Here is a 19,242-nt window from a genome sequence, read left to right as displayed (position 1 = left end):
ATGCAAAGTGTTAATTTAACACGTCAGCCATGCCCCCTGCCTCCATGTGTAAATCCCCTTTTTGGTCTCAAATCAGCCCTACTCCTCCTCTTACCATCCTTTTACTATTTATGTACCTATAAAAGACTTTGGGATTCCCCTTTATGTTGGCTGCCAGTCTTTTCTCAGTATTCCTCTTCGCTTCTCTAATTTGCTTTTTCACCTCCCCTCTGAACCTTCTGTATTCTGCTTGGTTCTCAATTGTATTTTCTACCTGACACCTGTCATAAGCACATTTTTTCATCTTTATCTTAATTTCTATCTCCTTTTTTCATCCAGGTAGCTCTGGATTTGTTGCCCTACCTTTCCCTTTTGAGGGAATACACCTTGACTGTACCTGAACCATTTCTTCTTTGAAGGTAGCCCATTGTTCAGCTACAGCTTTTCCTGCCAACCTTTGGTTCCAGTCTATCCGGCCCAGCTCCATTCTTGCCCCATTGAAGTTGGCTCTCGTTCATTTAATTATTCTTATCCTCGATTGCCCATTGTCCTTTTCTACCGTCATCCTGAACCTTATGATACAATGATCACTGTCTCCTAGATGTTGCCCCACTGACACTTGACCTACTTGGCCCGCCTAATTTCCAAGAACCAGGTCTAGCATTGCCTCCTTTTTTGTTGGGATGGACACATACTGTTGTAGAAAATTCTCTTGAACACGGTCTAGGAACTCTCGTCCCTCTCTGCCCTTTACACTACTGTCCCAGTCTACATTCAGGTAATTAAAGTCCCCCACCTCTCTGTAATTTCCTTGCAGATTTGTTCCTCTACCCTTCCCCTTATTGGTGGTCTATACACTACACCGAGCAATGTAATTGCACCCTTTTTATTCCTTCGCTCTAGCCAAATTGATTCTGTCCTTGAACCCTCTGGGACATCCTCTTTCTCCAGCACTGCAATGCTCTCCTTAAACAATACTGCTGCACTTCCTCCTTTCCTTCCTTTCCTATCTTTTCCGAACACCTTGTGCCTGGGAATATTTAACACAGAGTCCTGCCCTCCCTTGAGCCAGGTCTCTGTTATCACCACAATATCATGCTTCCGCATGACAATCTGCGCCTGTAACTCCCTGATCTTATTTACTATACTCCGTGCATTCACATACATGCATAGTAACCCTGATTTAGACTTCATTACTTTCTCCCTTACTCCGACTCCACCTATTAACTTACTATTCTCTATTCTAAAGTTATCTGTCTCTCCCAGTATTTTGCGCACCTTGGTATTATTCTCTAACATTCTCTCCTGGCTCCCACACCTCTGCTGAGTTAGTTCAAAGACCCCCAACAGCACCAGCAAAATGCACCGCAACAAACTCAGTCCCGGCTCTGTCCAGGTGCAACCCGTCTGGCTTGCACAGGTGCCATCTCCCCCAGAGCCAGAGCCAGTGCCAGTGCCCCAGGAATCTTAAACCCTCCCTCGTGCACCATCTTTCCAACCACGCATTCACCTGCCTTATCCTTCGATTTCTGTGTTTACTTGCACGTGGCACTGGAAGTAATCCAGAGATAACTACTTTTGAGGTCCTCATTGCTAATTTTCTACCTAGCTCCCTAAATGCTGTCTGCAGGTCCACATCCCACTTCCTACCTAAGGCATCGGTACCAATATGGACCATGACCTCGGGCTGTTCACCCTCCCCCAGAAGAATGTCCTGCAGCCGTTCGGTGACAGCCTTGGCCCTAGAACCAGGGAGGCAACATACCATCCTGGAGTCATGTCTACGGCCACATAAACACCTGTCTGTTCCTCTAACTAATGAATCCCCTATCACTATTACTCTTCCATTCTTCTTCCTCCCCTCCTGTACAGCAGAGCCACTTGTGGTGCCATAACTTGGCTCTGACGGCACTCCTCTGAGGAACCAATGCCCTCCACATATTTAGAACAGAAAACCGATTGGTGAGCGAGGCCTCAGGAGACTCCTACACTACCTGTCTGGTTCTCTTGGACTGCCTGGCGCTCACTCATTCCCTTTCTGCCACCATACTGCTAACCTGTGGTGTGACAACCTCTCTGAATGTGCTATACACATAGCTTTGCAGATGCGACACAGTGTCTCTGAAATCAGAGCTCCAGTTTCTGCAGCTGGCAGCTCTTCCTGCACATGTGGTTGTCTAGGCCACCAGTAATATCCATGACTTCCCACATATTACAGGACATGCATTCCACATGGCCGAGCTGCCCTGCCATGCCTTAACATTACTACCCTTACTTTAACTTTATTTGACTTTGGTTTACTTATATTACTTTACGTTTATTATGCGAATCCAAGTAGCTACTTGTTTTAAAATAAAAAGCTTTTCTAATTTAAATTTATTTAAAGATACTCCCTAGCAGCAGTTTCTTACCAACCAATGAACTTACAGTTTTCCTGTGATATTACTGTGCGATTTTTTTTTCAAGCTCATCTTCGAAGGTGAGGTTTACACCCAAGTCCGCTTCTGCTCAGCTGCTCCTGTTCCCGACTTAGAATAATTCCGATGTATACCACACTTCTTTCCCCCATGCACTGAATTCCCATGTGAGCCTAATTTGCTGCTCACTTGGTCTCTGGCTCACTCCAGCTTGGGCGCTTGTCTCCTCGCGTGCCCTTTGCTGACCAACACTGCAGAATTATGAGTTGTACAGTACTGTTAGCCACTGACAAATGCAGCAAAGAATTGGGAGCCAAAGGACATGGTTGGGTCAGAGTGAAATGGAGGTCTATTCTGTTTGGAACCATTTCAGGTTGACTGTAGACTGGCTTAGGATGTTACATTCCCCAGCATTGATGCTCACCTTGGTATAAATATCAATCAAGGCTGACACTCCAGTGAGGTATTGAGCAATGTGCCCTCAGAGCCCTTTCAAATGAGACGCTAAACTGAAGCCTCACCTGTCCTCTCAGGTGGATATAACAGATATGATTCTCTGTTGAAGAGAAGGGGAAGTTCTCCCTGGTGTCCTGGCCAATAATTACCCCTCAAACAACGTCACTAAATTAAATGGTCAAGACTGCAGTGCTCTTTGTGGGATCTTGCTGCACGCAAATCAGCTGCCAACATTCCCTACATTTCAATAGTGACTACACCACAAACCTACTTCATTGGCAGTAAAATACTTTGGGAAGTTATGAGGTCATGGAAGACAGTATATAAAAGGGAATCTTCCTCTCACCTTACCCTCGCTATACGCTGACATATACAGACCATCCCCAAAGAGGACAACGCAGCGTCAACTCACCGTTAACCATGGAAGAAGTCGACCTCGCCAGGCGCACGCCGCTTATAGGCAGGCGTGAACGGGAATGCTCTCATTTCTTGCTGGCGCGGAACCTCAGTTGGAGGGGGAGCGTGTTAATAAGCTTGAGATACTAATACATGGAGAAGGTCTTACTGACATTGTTCGTCGGGAAGCCCGACTTACCTTAAACCCACCTTTAAAGTCCCAAGAAAGTTCATCTTGCCATCAGGAAACTGATTTTTGGCCTCATGCTGCGCTGGCGGGACCGGGCAATCTCTAACCGCCTTGCCCAGCCAAACAGCCTTTTCTCCACCCAACCACAAAACTCTCTATAATTCATGAAAAAAAAGCGTTCAAATAAAATGGGGGAAAAGAAAGTGCACTTCGTTTTAATGTCCCTATGATGTTTCACCTTGCTTGCTTGCAGCAGTATCCAGATGATTAAGCTTCAATTTCCCGGAGACTCCAGGACAAGCTGGGAGGGTTGGCAACCCTTTCAATGTTCCAATATGTCCGGTGATCCCCTGCAAACTCAGCCGGACAGCTAGACGAATAGCAAGAGCCCGGGGCGGGTGAAGGGGAAATCACCAGTTATGTACAATTTATGAGAAGAAACTGTCTCTTAGCAGAAAGAGTGAGTCCAGACACCTTGGCAATATGAGATATTTTTGAATTAGGTTTTTCTCATATTTAGATATATTTTTGTGCGTACATATATAAATCTTCCTGCAAACGGGGAATTTAACTGCTGCTAGAAGCAAGGCAAAAGAGGGCTGGAAAGAGGAGGAAAATGCCACTTCATTTTTAAAAAAAAGTTGTGTAAAAAAAAGTCATGAAAATCTGAAGGATTTTGAGAAATGATGAGCTTTTAGTAATGATATTTCACTCAGTGAGCTTCATAGTACCTATTTGTATTGTAATACCCTCAGTATTTTGACTTCTTCAATGCTGATATCTCTGCATTAGAAGATATGATGCGACTTTATTTTACTCCCCCATTAGCAGGTTGGGAGGCCCATGCAACTATATTTTATTTCCCACATTAATAGGTGGAGGGATGTGGTGCATCTGTATTTTATTCCCCTATTATTAGGTTGAAAGACAAGGTGCAACTGTATTTTTTCCCCTTTCCAAAATTTGGGGGATGTGATGTGCCCTAATCAATAGTAGCGTGTGTTTTTATTTTTCTACGCATCTAATTCTTTTCTTTTTACTTCCAGATTTCTTATCGTTTTGGTTTGCCTCATCTTCAGTGTCATGTCGACAATTGAGCAGTACCATTACTTTGCCAATAGAGCTCTTGTTTGGATGGTATGTAAACACCACTTTGGTAACATTGTTGTCTCTATGCGTACACTCTGGAGCCTTCCAGAATGTTTACTGGGTTGTGCCACTGTCTGTGGGCGCTGCCATTCACTGTTCTTTATTGGCATTAGAGGTGTACACAGCAACTGCTGCATCTTAGGGTCTGTTGCCGTTATGATTGATGAGATATGTGAGAATGTTTAGATGATGATGACGAGCTTGAGCCATCCAAGTGTTGGAATCAAACCACCAAGCTTTCCTGCTATTTCTCCAGTGATGATTGGATCTGCTGTGCGCCTTTCTTTAGCGCAGCACATAATGTCTTGGAAAGGGTAATCGAGTCGGAGTAATTGATTTTAAGTTTCTTCTTTTGGCTGGGTATCCAAGTGCTCACTGTGGTTGTCTGATTGTTCTACTCATTAACCTCCTGGTTGGTTGATGATCGACTCATTGGTCTGAATTTGGCTGAACGCTGAGCACTCAGGATCACACAATTAATTTTTATGTATCCGAACTTAAGTGTACATTTGTGTGTGCGCGCATTGTGCGTGTGTATGTGTATGTGCGTGTGAGTGCATGCATGTGTGTGCATGTGTGTATATGTGTGTGTGTGTATGTGTATGTGAGTATGCGTGTGCGAGTGTGTGTGCACGTGTGTGTGTGTGTGTGTGTGTGTGTGTGTCTTTATCAAATCTGAAACCTGGCAAAGTTGTGGTTTGAAGTTTGGGTTCTGAGGTTAGCATTGCTGGTGGTGAGAATTCAGGGGAGATCTCAATTATAAAATCAGAGGAGTTTCAACACAGACTAAGGGCATTTGGGCCTCGGCGTCTTCATCCTGTGCCACTCCACCCACATCATGGCGCACAGAGGCGATTTGAGAACGTAAAAATGCAGCAATATTAATAGAAAGAAACAGATTTGCCTTAATTTGAGACTCCCACCCTGTCTGTCAGGGGCAGGTATTGGAAATTTGGATAAAGTTAAAATTGAAGGCTGGAAAACTGTTTGCCTGGATTTCCTGTGTGCAGGGTTCCATTCAAGGAGCCCAAAGTTCCACTGATGACACTCAGTTTCGGTTTCAAACATCTCCAAACAATTCATTCAATGACTCATGTGGGGAGAGGACAGAAGAAGGGTTGGTAATGATTAAGGAATTCTTCCAGTCAGTGCACCATAGAAACACTTCCTTTTACTGATGACGTGCCATTCCATTTTTTTTACAGTGCTCTGGATAATGTAACTTGGACTATGAAAAAGGTTAGGTAGACAAACCTGAAAGACTTTGCTAATCACTCTCACTGACAGCACTGTGCTAACCTCATCCTCCTGTGTCAAACCTGCCCGTGTTAATCCTTTCTTCTGAGGAGGATTGCAAAACGTGGGAAAATGTTAAGTGGCAAGTGATGTTGGCGCCTGAGGCCTCTCCTCAGTCACAGTTCGCCACAGCAGATGTTTCAGGTGTGTGCTTCACAACAGTTTTGTGTGTAGTGATGATAGAGTGGGGTTGCAGGCATTAATCATAGGGCTTTGTGAGACAAAATAAAAACAGAATTACCTGGAAAAACTCAGCAAGTCTGGCAGCATCGGCGGAGAAGAAATCAGTCAACGTTTCGAGCCCTTCAGGGCCATGAGGGCTCGAAACGTTGACTGATTTCTTCTCCGCCGATGCTGCCAGACTTGCTGAGTTTTTCCAGGTAATTCTGTTTTTATTTTGTTTTGGATTTCCAGCATCCGCAGTAGCTTTTAGCTTTTTGTTTTTATCATAGGGCTTTGTGAGGTTCAGTGGGATGAGGTTAGGGTTATAGCTGCCCGCAGTTCTGAACCTCAGACAAAGTGTGGGGAACTGCCATAAGAATCGACTGCCAGATCTCACCTGAGCTGCACTGTGTGCTGATAGGCATGTGCATTGCTTGGGGAAAGATTTCCCAACCTTATTTTCCAAGCCGACACCTCTCCCTCACGGCTATCTCCATGATTCAGGTTTTTCACATTGCATTCTTCTTTCATTAAATTCTGGTTTGGTTCCAGCATCATCATGAGTTTGCAGTTGTGCACTGGTTTCCTCATAACAGAGTCAGGTAATTTGAGATGATAGGAAACTTGTTAAATGCACCAATTTCCCACTTTGCTATATTATTTATGTGGCTTAGTTTGAATGACCAGGAACAAAATATTTGGCTTTGGCCATTGTATGTATTGGAGAACACGGAGGTTAAGGCTGGTAAATTCTGGAGAAAGCTTTTCTTCATATATCATAGCATTTGTGCTTTAACCAGTGGAAGAGAATGAATTGCTAGGGGCCAGTGACAATTTGTCAAGAGAGGTTGGAAGAGGAGAGGTTCTTTTTTGTATTTTACATGTCCTCTCCCATGCAGTACTCTCATGACTATTCTAAGCTGTAAGCCTTGAAGTCACTGCTGTAAGCACCTTGTTGAAAGCAGCAGTGTCAGAGCAGGAAGAAGAACCCTGTTTAGTTCAACAGCGCTAGGCATATCCTTTTCTTATATGCTCCTCCTAATATGATCTTCCGGACAGTGTAAAGAAGGCCATTTTTGTGCTAGCATGTAAGTTTTATAACATTTTGTTTTTAAAGAAATTTGTCAACCAGGAAATTACCACTAAGCATCCAACCATGCTTGGTTCATCCAGTTAGTCATACAAAGAAAAATATAAGCCTTGGCTCCATCCGTAATGTATCCAGCCTCCAACAGATGGCGATATTGCCTATATTTTCCAGCCTCATCCTTCTCTGAAGCATATAATAAGGCAGGGATCACTGCTGCTTGGTAAACTATGACCTTAGTCTCAGGTTTGAGATCCTGGTCCTCAAATACTTTTCTCCTTGGCCGGCTGAAGGCTGAGCTGGCACATTGGAGGCAATGATGAATTTCATAATCTATGTCTGCCTTCATCAAGAGGAGGCTCCCAAGATATGGAAAATGGTCCACGTTTTCCAGGATATTGCTGTTGATCTTAATTGATGGGGGGGCTGGGTGTGTGTGTGTGTGGGGGGTGGGGGGGTGGGGGGGGTGCATGGGGGGTGCGTGGGGGGAGTGTTTTGCTGTGGGAGCTGGTTGGAAGGGGACTTTGGCTTTCTGGGTGTTCAGTGAAAGGCCCGTTTTCACATATGCTTCGGAGAAGGAGTCACCAAAGATCTGGAGCTCAGTTTCTGAGTGAGCGCACACACAAGTGTCATCAGCATACTGAAGTTCAGTTACTGAGGCTGGAGTGGTTTTGGCCTTGGATTGAAGGCGGTGTAGGTTGAAGTTTCCCGCCTGTTCTGTAGACTATCTCCATGCCTGTGGGTAATTTGCTAGAGGTGAGTTGAAGTACTGTAGTGAGGAAAATGGGGAAGAGAGTTAGTGTAATGACACAGTCTCGTTTGACCCCAGCCTTCACTGAGATAGGGTTGAGACTCCAAGACTCTGTCTTCAATTCAATCATCCTCAACTCCATTCCTCACCACCTCATCTGGCTTGGTCTTGGCACTACCCCAGCCTGGAGCGAAATTGAAAAAGCCCATTCGGCAGCTGAAAAACAACAAAGCTCCTGGAGCAGGTGGAATCCCTGCAGAAATTCCGAAACACGGTGGGGATACACTCTTGGCACGGCTGCCCTCACCTGGTAAGAGCGGTGCATGTTAGGAGATCTAGGGGGTGGTCTGATCATGGTTATATTCAAGGAGGGAGACAAGCCCGATTGCGGTAACTACAGAGGAGTTGCCCTGCTGTCTGCCACAGGGAAGATCATTACAAGGATCCTCCACAATCGCCCCCTCCCAGTGGCTGAGGAACTCCTTCCAGAATCACAGTGCAGTTTTTGCCCATCGAGAGGCAGCACAGATATGATCTCCACTATGCAGCAAGTCTAAGAAAAGTGCAAGGAGCAGAACCGACTGCTCTACACGGCCTTTTTCTACCTCACGAAAGCCTTTGACCCTATCAATCACAAAGGCTTATGGAATATCCCCCTCAAGTTTGGCTGCCCTCAGAAATTTGTCACCATCCTCCACAATGACATGCAAGCCATGGTCCTCTCTAATGGAACCAACACAGACTCTACTTTCCAAGCCAGCAGTGAAATGAAGGGCCAGTTTTTTGATAGTGCTGGTTGAAAGGTGATGGCTGGCCAGGGCACCAGGAAAGCTCTTTGCTCTACTTTTGGTCAGTGTCATTAGATCTTTTACACCCGACTGAACAGGCAAACAGGAATTTAGTTTTGAAGTCTCATCTGAAGAAGGGCCTCTTTGACAGTGCTGCATTCCATCACCACAGCACTGGAGTGTCGGGTTAATTCAATGGTGGGGGTTGAACCTGCAACTTTCTGCTTTGGAAGTAAAATTGCCACCAAATGAGCCACTTTTTCACAGCTGAAGCAAAGTGGCTCAATCTCAGTTAAAGGCACAGTGATTGATGGGTAGTGCAGTGTAGGGTAAGGTGTTACCGACTTATATATCAGTTGAAAATGGGACCATTGATGGAGAGTCTGTATGGAAGTGTTGTATAGAGCTGCATCGTTCAGTGTGATTTTAGTATCAATCGGTGGCCTTCGCCATGTTAGCAAATCTCTGCTGGGTTTGGCTTCAGTATTTCCTCAGACTAGTTAAAGGTCAGCCTGGCTCATGATTCTGATAACGATCCAATGACTAGCTAGTTGCTCATGTCTGGACACCATGTCTGGATAGTTGTAAATCCTGACGACACATAAAAAATAATGTCCATTTACTGATTTGTTCCCTTGTTCCACTGTCATATTTTAACTTCAATTAGTGCCTCAATTAACCTTTTCTGTCCCATCTATAAGTAGTTTCTAGCTTTTGCCTGAATTCAAAAGGCAGATTTTTGCCTCTCTGACCTCGGCCTTCTGACCTCTGACCTCAGAAAGCAGTCAGACTCAGTCAGGGAAAGCCAATCAAGAGGCTGCAGCACAGTGGGATGTCTTTTTTTTTTGCAAAAATATACTGGTTCATAAAATATCTAAAAGAGCATTTACAAAACATTTCAAAATGGCCATCTCAGCAAGTTATATTAATGATATTCAAATTTTCTACATAGATCATGTTGCACTCTGAGGTGCTTCAATCCAATTGTGATACATGTAATATTTACTGTATACATTCAATGTGAGTCTTACAGCCCAAGGGACTCTATACAATTCCCAGCCCCTCGGTACGCTATGGCTGAAAGATCTTAGACAGCGAATTTCCTCATTGTGCCTTGGTGGCTGCCCCAAGCTTCAGTGCGTCTCAGCACGTAGTTCTGGACCTTGCAATGTGCTAGTCTGCAAAGCACAGTAGGATGTCAGGTGATTGGCAGAGGCTTCACCTTGACACAGGCACTAACATCAAGCCATGCTAACTGCTGAATCACCAACCCCACCCATCCTAGAGAAATGGGAAAAATGGGACGTCCATTTAATAAAAACATTGCCCATTCCTTTTTCTGAGCCAACCCACTCATTGGAAATAACTGGAATGATTGGACCAATATTGATGATCCTAATCTGGTTCACATGGCGACCAAGAGGAAGAGCAAATCAGAATATGGCAGGAAATGAGGCCTGTGATTGGATCCAGCAACAGCCATTATAACCCTGTGCCAACCATGGCTGCAGTCAGGTTTAAAACTTTAATATTTCCTACATTGCAACAGTGACTACGATCCAAAAGTACTTGATAGTCTGTAAAGCGCTTTGAGACTTCTGGTGGTCGTGGAAGGGGCTATATAAATGCAAGGCTTTCTTTTGCCTGGGCAGGGGGACGTTGCAGGACGGAGACATCCTGGGTGTACGGTTTTCACACTCTTTATGTCACTACACAAAACAGGCCAGCAGGCTGAACCTCACTCCCTTTTTCCCAGCAACCTCTGGAAGAGGTGTTGTTCCCAAGCAGTCATGTTGCCTAGGTGTAGGGCTGCCAACTGTGATTAAGTGTATTCCTGGAGGTTTCATCTCATGACTTGCTATTAGTCAGCCAGCACATCCATCTTTGTGACGTACTGCCTTCCTGCGCCAATTGGAAAGCAAAAAGACTCATTACCCAATTGGACGATGCTTGACTGTCAGCCAAATAGCCTTCCCCCTACCCCCGCACCATCTTTAATGTTTTTATATCTGGTAAAGGGAAACATTCAAAGAAAATGACAAAAAAAAGTCCTTTTTAATGCCCCAATGATTTTTCTCCAGGGTTGTACTCAGAAGTGTCCTGGAGATTGATCTTCAATTCCTGGAGACTCCAGGCCAATGCTGGAGGGTTGGCAACCCTATGCAGTAAAGGGGTTTAATCCTTACTTCTGCACAGCCAGACACTCGCCTACCCAGCACTGCACTCCTGACGGTTCGGACTCATACTTGGCTTCAGTCTTCCCTATCTGTACTCCAGTAACCCTAAAATAACCATTCTTCAGCTGTGAGTCCCGTCAGTGAGTGTCAATTGAAAGGGTGGAGGACTCCCAGTGGAGCCAGATCTGGTCCTTACATAACCTTCATAAAGGCGAGATATTTTGTGTATGTCTGCCTGCCAGTCTACCCTTTATAGAGGAGAAAGAACTTGCTTCCATCCATACAGCAGCTTTTAGTGTCCCTAAACACTTCGTAGTCATTGAAATACTTTTGAAGGTAGCCACTATTGTAATGTAGGAAACACGGCAGCCAATTTGCACACAGCAAGCTCCCACAAGCGGGTAATGACCAGATAATCTGTTTCTTAGCGATTGAGGCTTAGTTGTTGGTCAAGGAACAAGGTGAGCCCCGTGCTCTTCTTCACATAGTTCCATGGGATTATGTAGCTCAATGTGTGAGTGCAGGTTAGCATCTCATTGTTAAAATGGTACACCTGTCTGTGCAGTGCTCCTTCAATACTGCACGGAGATGTCAGCCTGCATTTTGTGCAGAGGCGCCTGAATTTGCGACATTCTGACTCAGATGTGAGGGTGCCACCACTGAACCACAACTCCAACATAAAGTGAATGAGAGTAAAATCATAGCCTTTTAAGCACAGAAATGGAAAATTCAAACCACAATTCTAAACAGGGGTCACCAGACAATGGTCAGTGCAGCAATGTCAATGCCACTGTTTCATAGATAAAAATCATATGAGTTGCCTAATAAACAAATATAGGTTGCCCATTGGTTTATAAAGCTCATTTTTGGTTTATTTAATCTCTAACAGGGTCAGAGCTGTTTATAAAAACTACATTATTACATCTGAAAATGCTTTTAAAAAACTTTTTAAAAATCCTACCTGTTATCCCAGCACGTGTTAAAGAAGGATTTGTCCTCACACCATGTAGAATGAGACAGCACAGAAGCAGATCATTCAGCCTATTGTGCCTCTTTGACAGAGTCTTCCAATTAATTTCACCCCCCTGCTCTTTTCTCATAGCCTTGCAAGTATTTCTCCAAGTCCCTTTTGCCAACCCTCCACCGCTTCTTACTGGGGTAGCAGTTCAACTGATGTCGCATCCAGGTATCCCTTCAGTCAGGTATTCAGCCATGAAGGGATGAAGAGATGAGCCCAATCTTGTTTCACCCAGTATGCACACAAGCCAATGCACACCTGTACGTACTTCCTAGTGAAGGTCACTGGACAGCATTTCAGGAGCAGGAATTCTGTTTGATCTTTCCCTGCGATAGCCTATTGGATGATGCGGCCATTGCCTGATTAGACCCAGAAAACTGAGCACAGACACAAGAAGAGGGTACTTCCTGGCCTGGACAGCTGAATAATCCACTAACAGCCTCTCCCTTCACACCCCCCACCCCCCCAACCCTCCCACTGCCAACTTCAAGAGCTCCTGCTATCGAGGTCTGTCACATTGCTGACAGCATTTGTTGGTCCATGCTCCTTATCCCCTCACCCGCCAGACGTCAATCTTACCCACAGCAGCAGGCTCGCGTCCATAGCGGTTTCCAGCTTCCCCTCTCCACTGGCAGCCTCACCTCTGACCTTTCAGCAACGGCACACAGCAAGAAAGAACATAAAAACATATAAAATAGGAGCAGGAATAGGCCATTCAGCCCTTCGAGCCCATTCTATGAGATCATGGCTGATCTTCTACTTCAACACCATTTCCCTGATGGTGATTTTCAAGATCCCGAGATCTTGGAGTCCCCTCGTGAGAGAAACCTAATTTTATTGGGAAATTGCGTCCCTCACAATCACTGTGCGAGAATTGACATGTCTGTCAGTGCACGGAGCCAGTGGCAGTGACTATATTAATTGTACTGCTGTACAACACCCATACTGCCCAGAGACAGAGGCATTCTGACTTAAATGAGTTCTGCAGTATTCTCTACCTCCTTATCTTTGTTTTCAATTTACTTTCAAAGAAAAACCTACAGGACAGATTTACTGATCTGGGGCACCCAACAAGAAGCCATATTTGAAGGTGAAGTGCTGTAGGCTGGGATTTTCTGTGCCCACTGGTGTCGGGCGTGTTAGGCGGCATGAGCGGACAATATGGCGAGAAGGCCAAAAATATTGTCTGCTCAGCCCGTCGATGGCGGCCCCTGTCTCCGCCATCAGATGTTGGGAACCTCATTATAATACATTAGCATATCATTATTAGGCCAGCCCACCGGACTCATCCCCTTTGCTGGATCTTCCACCCACGTTGGCAGGAAAACACGCCGGTGCAGAATACATCTTGACAAGTGTGACGTGCAGAAGTCGGGACTTACCGCCGGGGCTTTGCTCACATCGCGGACACCCGAGGAGCAGAAGATGCTGGAGCCCAGCACCAATGGGATCCTGGAGGAACGTCCATGCTGGGTGGATTCTCATGAACTTGGCTCTGCTGTGAAACAGCTCACGGAAGTTGGAAAGTCACCGTTGATGCTCACAACGGATGATGGTCGAGGGGGTGAGAGAGGAAGGTCTAGGATTGACTGGGAGAGGAAGAGGTGTCAGGGGTGTGAGGTTGGGAGGGGGGAATGAAGGTGTTGGGGGGTGAGGTTGGGAGGGGGAAATGAAGGTGTTGGGGGGTGAAGTTGTGGGGAAGGGAATGAAGGTGTTGGGGGGTGAAGTTGTGGGGAGGGGAATGAAGGTGTTGGGGGGTGAAGTTGGGTGGGGGAAGGGAATGAAGGTGTTGGGGGGTGAGGTTGGGAGTGGGGAATGAAGGTGTTGGGGGGTGGGGTTGGGAGGGGGGAATGAAGGTGTTTTGGGGGGTGGGGTTGGGAGGGGGGAATGAAGGTGTTGGATGGGGTGAACTTGGGGGGGAGGGAGTACAGATGGAGCAGGGGGTAACTGGGGCGAAGATGGCAACTGGGATGGTAGGTGTAAGGGAAGGAGTGCAGAGAGGGGAGGGAGTCCAGGGGAGGAAGGAGTGTGGAGAGGGGAGGGAGTCCAGGGGAGGAAGGAGTGCGGAGAGGGGAGGGAGTCCAGGGGAGGAAGGAGTGCGGAGGGAGTCCAGGGGAGGAAGAAGTAATGGTGGAGGAAGGAGTCAGGAACGGGGAAGGACTAAGGCCAGCAGGAGAAGTAAGGGTGTCTGAAGGAGTCAGGAAGGGGGAGGAACTAAGCAGGGGAAGAGTCCGGGGCGGTGGGGGAGAACTAAGGGTGGGAAGGGATTCCAGGGGTGAAGGGGTCCGGAGGGGGTAAGGGGTCTGGAGGAGGAAGGCGTTCCGGGGGCAAGGGGTCCGGAGGGGGGGATGTCCAGGTGAATGTGCAAGTAAGGGGTCAGATGGGTCCATCACTGCCTCCTGGGGAGTGAACTGAGGGTGGGCATGGTATGGAGGAAGGGTGGGAATGACCGAGGGCAGAGTGAGGCGGTAGGGTGGGAGGGTGAGGGTTCGACGGTAGCGATAGAAGGAACGGAGAGGATGGTTGGTGGAGACCCGGAGGCAGATAGGGACTGTGGGGGTGGGAAAGAGGAGGAGGCCGGGGAGGTGAATGTGGATGGGGGGATTTTCGGGAAGGAAGGGAACGTGCATGTTCACCTGGACATCCCCGAAGGGAAAGGGTTGTGACTAGTAGATCACGTAGGGGAGGTGGAAGTTGATGCCAGTGGGGTCAACAGTGATGGGGGAAAGGAAATGGATGATGGAGTGGGGGGAAAAGACAGGGGATGGCACGAAAAACCCAATCCAGACCCTGCTGTCCAAATCGAAAGTGAAATGACAGTCATGCTGGGCGGGCACAGGTGATGCGTGGGTGTGTGACCAGTGGGTGGGCAGAGATGCAGGTCAGCTCAGATGGACAACTGAGAGAGAACCCCAGCAGGCAGCACTGAAAATGCTCAGGACAATGAGATGAGTGTGATATGTGAACAATTCAAGCGCGTGGGAGAATGCGTACATGGGGCTCCGAAAGGCCCTGCCACATACACATTTCTCCCTCCAGAATCTCATTGGCTGGCTGCTCCCCTGCAGTGACAAAGGATGAGGTTGAGGGGCTCACAGGCAAAGGGGACTCGGAGGGAGAGGACAGTCTCTGAGATTCCTGAGTGGATGACCCAGGGGTGTCCAGCTGCCGCTCCTCCTCCATTCGGGTGCCCAGGGAGTGGCACCTCGGAACCCCTTTCCCCCCCACTTAGTCCTCTCACATCCTCAGACTCTCCCCCCCATTTAGTCCCTCATACCTCCTGACTCCCTCGGGCACCCTTACATCTTCGACCTATGTCCTTGAGGGGAAGGAGCACCTAGAGGAATGTCGAGGTGCCCTGTTTCCCTCTCGCGTCACCGCTGCAGGAACTCACCCATGGCTTCCATGATGGAATGCAGGTCAGCACACATCTCCGCGTTCTGTTGGACCAGGGTCTTCATGGCCTTCACCATCCTCCGCATGGAGACCTCCATACATGCACATGTGGGCACCACTTCATCAGAGAGCAGGCAGACGCACTCCTCCGACTCACGTGTCACTCTGCTGAGGGCTTCCTACAGCTCTGCGTGATGTTCCCACACCATCTGCTGACTCCCCACGCTGAGTCGGAAGGTTGAATCCAAAGGCTCATCATCTGACTCAGACCTCATAGATGCCTCTTCCCCAGCAGCCCTCCGAGTGCCAGGGAGCTCGGCTGAACCTGCCTCCTCTTGCTGAGGATACGTGTCTGTGCGGTGACCACCAGATTGTGAACCCGAGCCTGCTCTAGATCTAGGTCCCACCGAGGTGTGTGTCTCTGCGCTGGTGCAGGGTGTGGGTAAGCGCTGTGACGGGTCTTCCAGGCTGCTAATTTCCAGCTCTTCAATGGAGGAGGTGTCCTCTTGGCTGGAGGTGAGGACGTGGACGGAGCTGAGGGACTGGCTGGCTGAGGGCGTTGGTCACTTGGCAAAGCTCCTTGTGAACCAAAGTAGAGATAATTAGTGCATGGCAGCAGAGTCAAGAGCAGGAGAGAGAGAGAGCACTCACATTTGTGTTGAGAGAGGGATGATGGGGTGCGGGATCCACATGAGGGTGTTCGCCGCTGACCTCACCTTCATCACACGCACGGTCCACATCCTCACCAGTCAGTGCGATGGCACACTCCTCAAAGTGAGTGAGGGGTCTAATGTGGGCCACTCCACCCCCAGTCTGGGACCTCTTCCTGCTGTTGTGAACCAGCTTCTCTTGCATGAAAACAGATGGAGAGAGTGTGAGCAGGACACATGGCACTGCATGGAATGTTTGTGTGGTGAGTGGAGCCATGGATGGGATGAGGACGTGAGCTCAAGAGGATATGAGCCTGATGGAGATGTGAGGGTGTGTGTGAGAGTTAGTGGTGTTGTCCCTTGAGGTGTGAGATCGCTGTGGATGTGTGATGGGTTTGAGTGTGAGTTGAGAGTGATGAGAAGAGTGAATTACTCTGGCGGAATGGATGAGACCATTCATCCTGTAGCGGCACTGGGTGGCTGTCCTCTTTTGAAGGACGTTGGTGCTGACCACTGCCTCCCAAGCCAGGTTAGTGAGGTTGCTGCCCTTCCTGCGGCTAGAGCCAGGGTAGAGGGCAACAAGGTGAGCCTCCACCGCGTCCAAAAGCACTCGAGGGACACGTCATTGAACCTGGGGGCTGCAGTCTTTTTGCCCCTTGGGGCCATGTCTTCTGTGCGACAGTCCTGGGCTGGAAGCACTGAGAGGTGTGCGCGCGGCTGGACTTTAAATATGGCGCCCGGCATGGTGAAGCGGCGAGATGATGGTGTGGCGGGTGAATGAGAGCTCGCCCGCCATGGAAACGGTTCTTTCACCTGACCGCAACCGCACTTAGTGGGATGATTCCACCCAAGGTGTTGTAGACTACACGCCTTCTGAGCATAGCTTCCCCACTGGGAATGCAAGATCAGAGAATTTACCCCTAAATGCACAGTAATCCTGCAAAATGTCAACAACTCAATACTTTCCTTCCAAAGACAGAATGATTATTTAATTTCAGGCAGTACTGAGACACCTCTTTGGGGCCTGGGGTCCTGTCTCATTATGGAACTATAGCGACAGGTGTTCCTTTGACTTTAGTCTCTCTCACATACAAGAGTCCATCATTAAGCAATGCTCCCAGCATATCACTGCACTAAATAGAGCTCCAGTGCTTGTTGTCTTTTGTACCGCACTTGATTTTATGTCTGACCTTAGCCAGCTGGAGTTCCATTGTTTTAAGTGCAATGGTGCGTCTGATGTAACATAACCAAATCAGCCGAGCCTGTTCACAGAGATGTGAGCAGCAGCTTTGGTTCCCAGGACAAACAATCTCCGAGATAATGGGATGAGTCTATCGTTATGAGAAAGCTGCCCATTGATCACAACCCGAAGAAATGCTCTCAATTTAATCGAGGCTTGGAATGGTCTGCCAGCTGTCACTATAGTTACCATCCCAGAGATTGCTTCTGGGAACACTGTGTCTGCGCGTGTAGCTGAAGTAACCATCGTGGTTTGAAGCATGTTTAATGGTATTGTTACACAATTGATAATAGCAGCCACAGTTTGCATTCTACGCTGGCATAAGTGAGGAACTGAGCTTGCTGTAACTAGTGCGATGGTACAAGAGCAAAAAAAAGATTTGCATTCATGTAGCACCCTTCACAGCCTCAGGATGCCCCAGTGTGGCTTACGTATCTTGATGTGCAGTGAGCATGGTAAAAGTGGCACACAGTTGCACACAGCAAGCTCCCAAAAGCAGCAAAGTGATAAAGACCAGCTGATTTGGTTTCTTTTTGTGATTTGGGCTGAAGGATGAATATTTACCAGGACACCAGGGGGAACTCCCCTGTTCTTCTTGAAAGTAGAGCCTTGGGATCTTATACATTGACCTGAGAGAGTTTCAGCTTAACATCCATCTGAAAGAATAGTGCAGCACTGCCTCACTAGTGCATTGCAGTGCGATCCTAGGTTATGTATTTAAGCCTCTGGAGTGGGATTTGAATCTTCTGACCCAGAGGTGAGAGTGTTACCAACTGAGCCATGGCTGACACCATGTATGTTGTGCTATAGTGTAGTGTGGACCCCAAGTTTTGGGACAATGGTCCCACCATGGACAGTCTTCTGCTGCAGTTTCAAGCATTAACTTCTGGAATAAGTTATTAAGCAAAGCAGTAAAGGGGTAATTTTAACCTAACCTGTGGGGTGTAAAATGGGTGGTCGATGCAATGCTGTCAGTAACCAACCTTCTGGGAAGATGAGGTGAAGCCAAAGGAGTTTATTGCATGATATATGTTGCCAGTTTTCATTTTGCTTTCTCTACTTTTCCTTTCCCAAATTAGATTTAACTTATTACATTATTTTTAGACTATGAACTGTAACTGATCCACACGCACACACACTCGCGCGCGCACACACACACACACACACACACACACACATACTCACACACATACAAACATATACACATACTCACACACACACACACACACACACTCGCACAAACGTACACACACTCGCACACACGCACACATACTCACTCACACATGCACAAACACATACACATACTCACACAAACATACACAAACACACACTCGCACAAACATACACACACACTCACTCATTCACTCACACAAACACACACACACATACTCACTCACACACACACAAACACACACTCACAAACACACACAAACACACTCACAAACACACTCACAAACAAACACACACTCACAAACACACACACACTCACAAAAACGTATGCACACACATACCTACTCACACGCACACAAACACTCACACAAACACACACATACTCACACACACATACTCACACACACAAACACACACACACAAACACTCACACAAACACACACACTCACAAAAACGTACACACACACATACTCACTCACACTCACACAAACACTCACACAAACACACACACAAACACTCACACAAATACACACATACTCACACAAACACTCACACAAACACACACACACAAACACTCACACAAACACACAAACACTCACACAAACACACAAACACAAACACACACACACACAAACACTCACACAAACACACACACTCACACAAACACACACACACACATACCCACTCACATGCACACAAACACACACACTCACACAAACACTCACACACACACAAACACACAAACACTCACACAAACACACACTCACACAAACACACACACACACACACACATACCCACTCACATGCACACAAACACACACACACACACACACACTCACACACACTCTCAGACACACACTCACACACACAAACACTCACACAAACACACACTCACACTCACACAAACATACACACACACA

The 19,242-nt window shown here is 47.2% G+C and overlaps 1 protein-coding gene across 7 annotated transcripts in view; it reads left to right on the top strand.

Moving 5' to 3' along the window:
* Positions 1 to 19,242, top strand: part of LOC144684740 (potassium voltage-gated channel subfamily KQT member 1) — a 767,141-nt gene that overhangs the window by 162,885 nt on the left and 585,014 nt on the right. For all 7 annotated transcript variants that reach the window (XM_078548916.1, XM_078548914.1, XM_078548911.1 and 4 more), the window contains exon 3: positions 4,485 to 4,575. In XM_078548916.1, coding sequence (XP_078405042.1) covers positions 4,485 to 4,575 — 91 coding nt within the window. The remainder of the gene's footprint in view (positions 1 to 4,484; positions 4,576 to 19,242) is intronic.

The sequence above is a fragment of the Cetorhinus maximus genome, chromosome 9 (assembly GCF_964194155.1).
Source record: "Cetorhinus maximus chromosome 9, sCetMax3.hap1.1, whole genome shotgun sequence".
NCBI lineage: Eukaryota > Metazoa > Chordata > Chondrichthyes > Lamniformes > Cetorhinidae > Cetorhinus > Cetorhinus maximus.
This window is presented reverse-complemented; position numbering and strand designations above follow the sequence as displayed.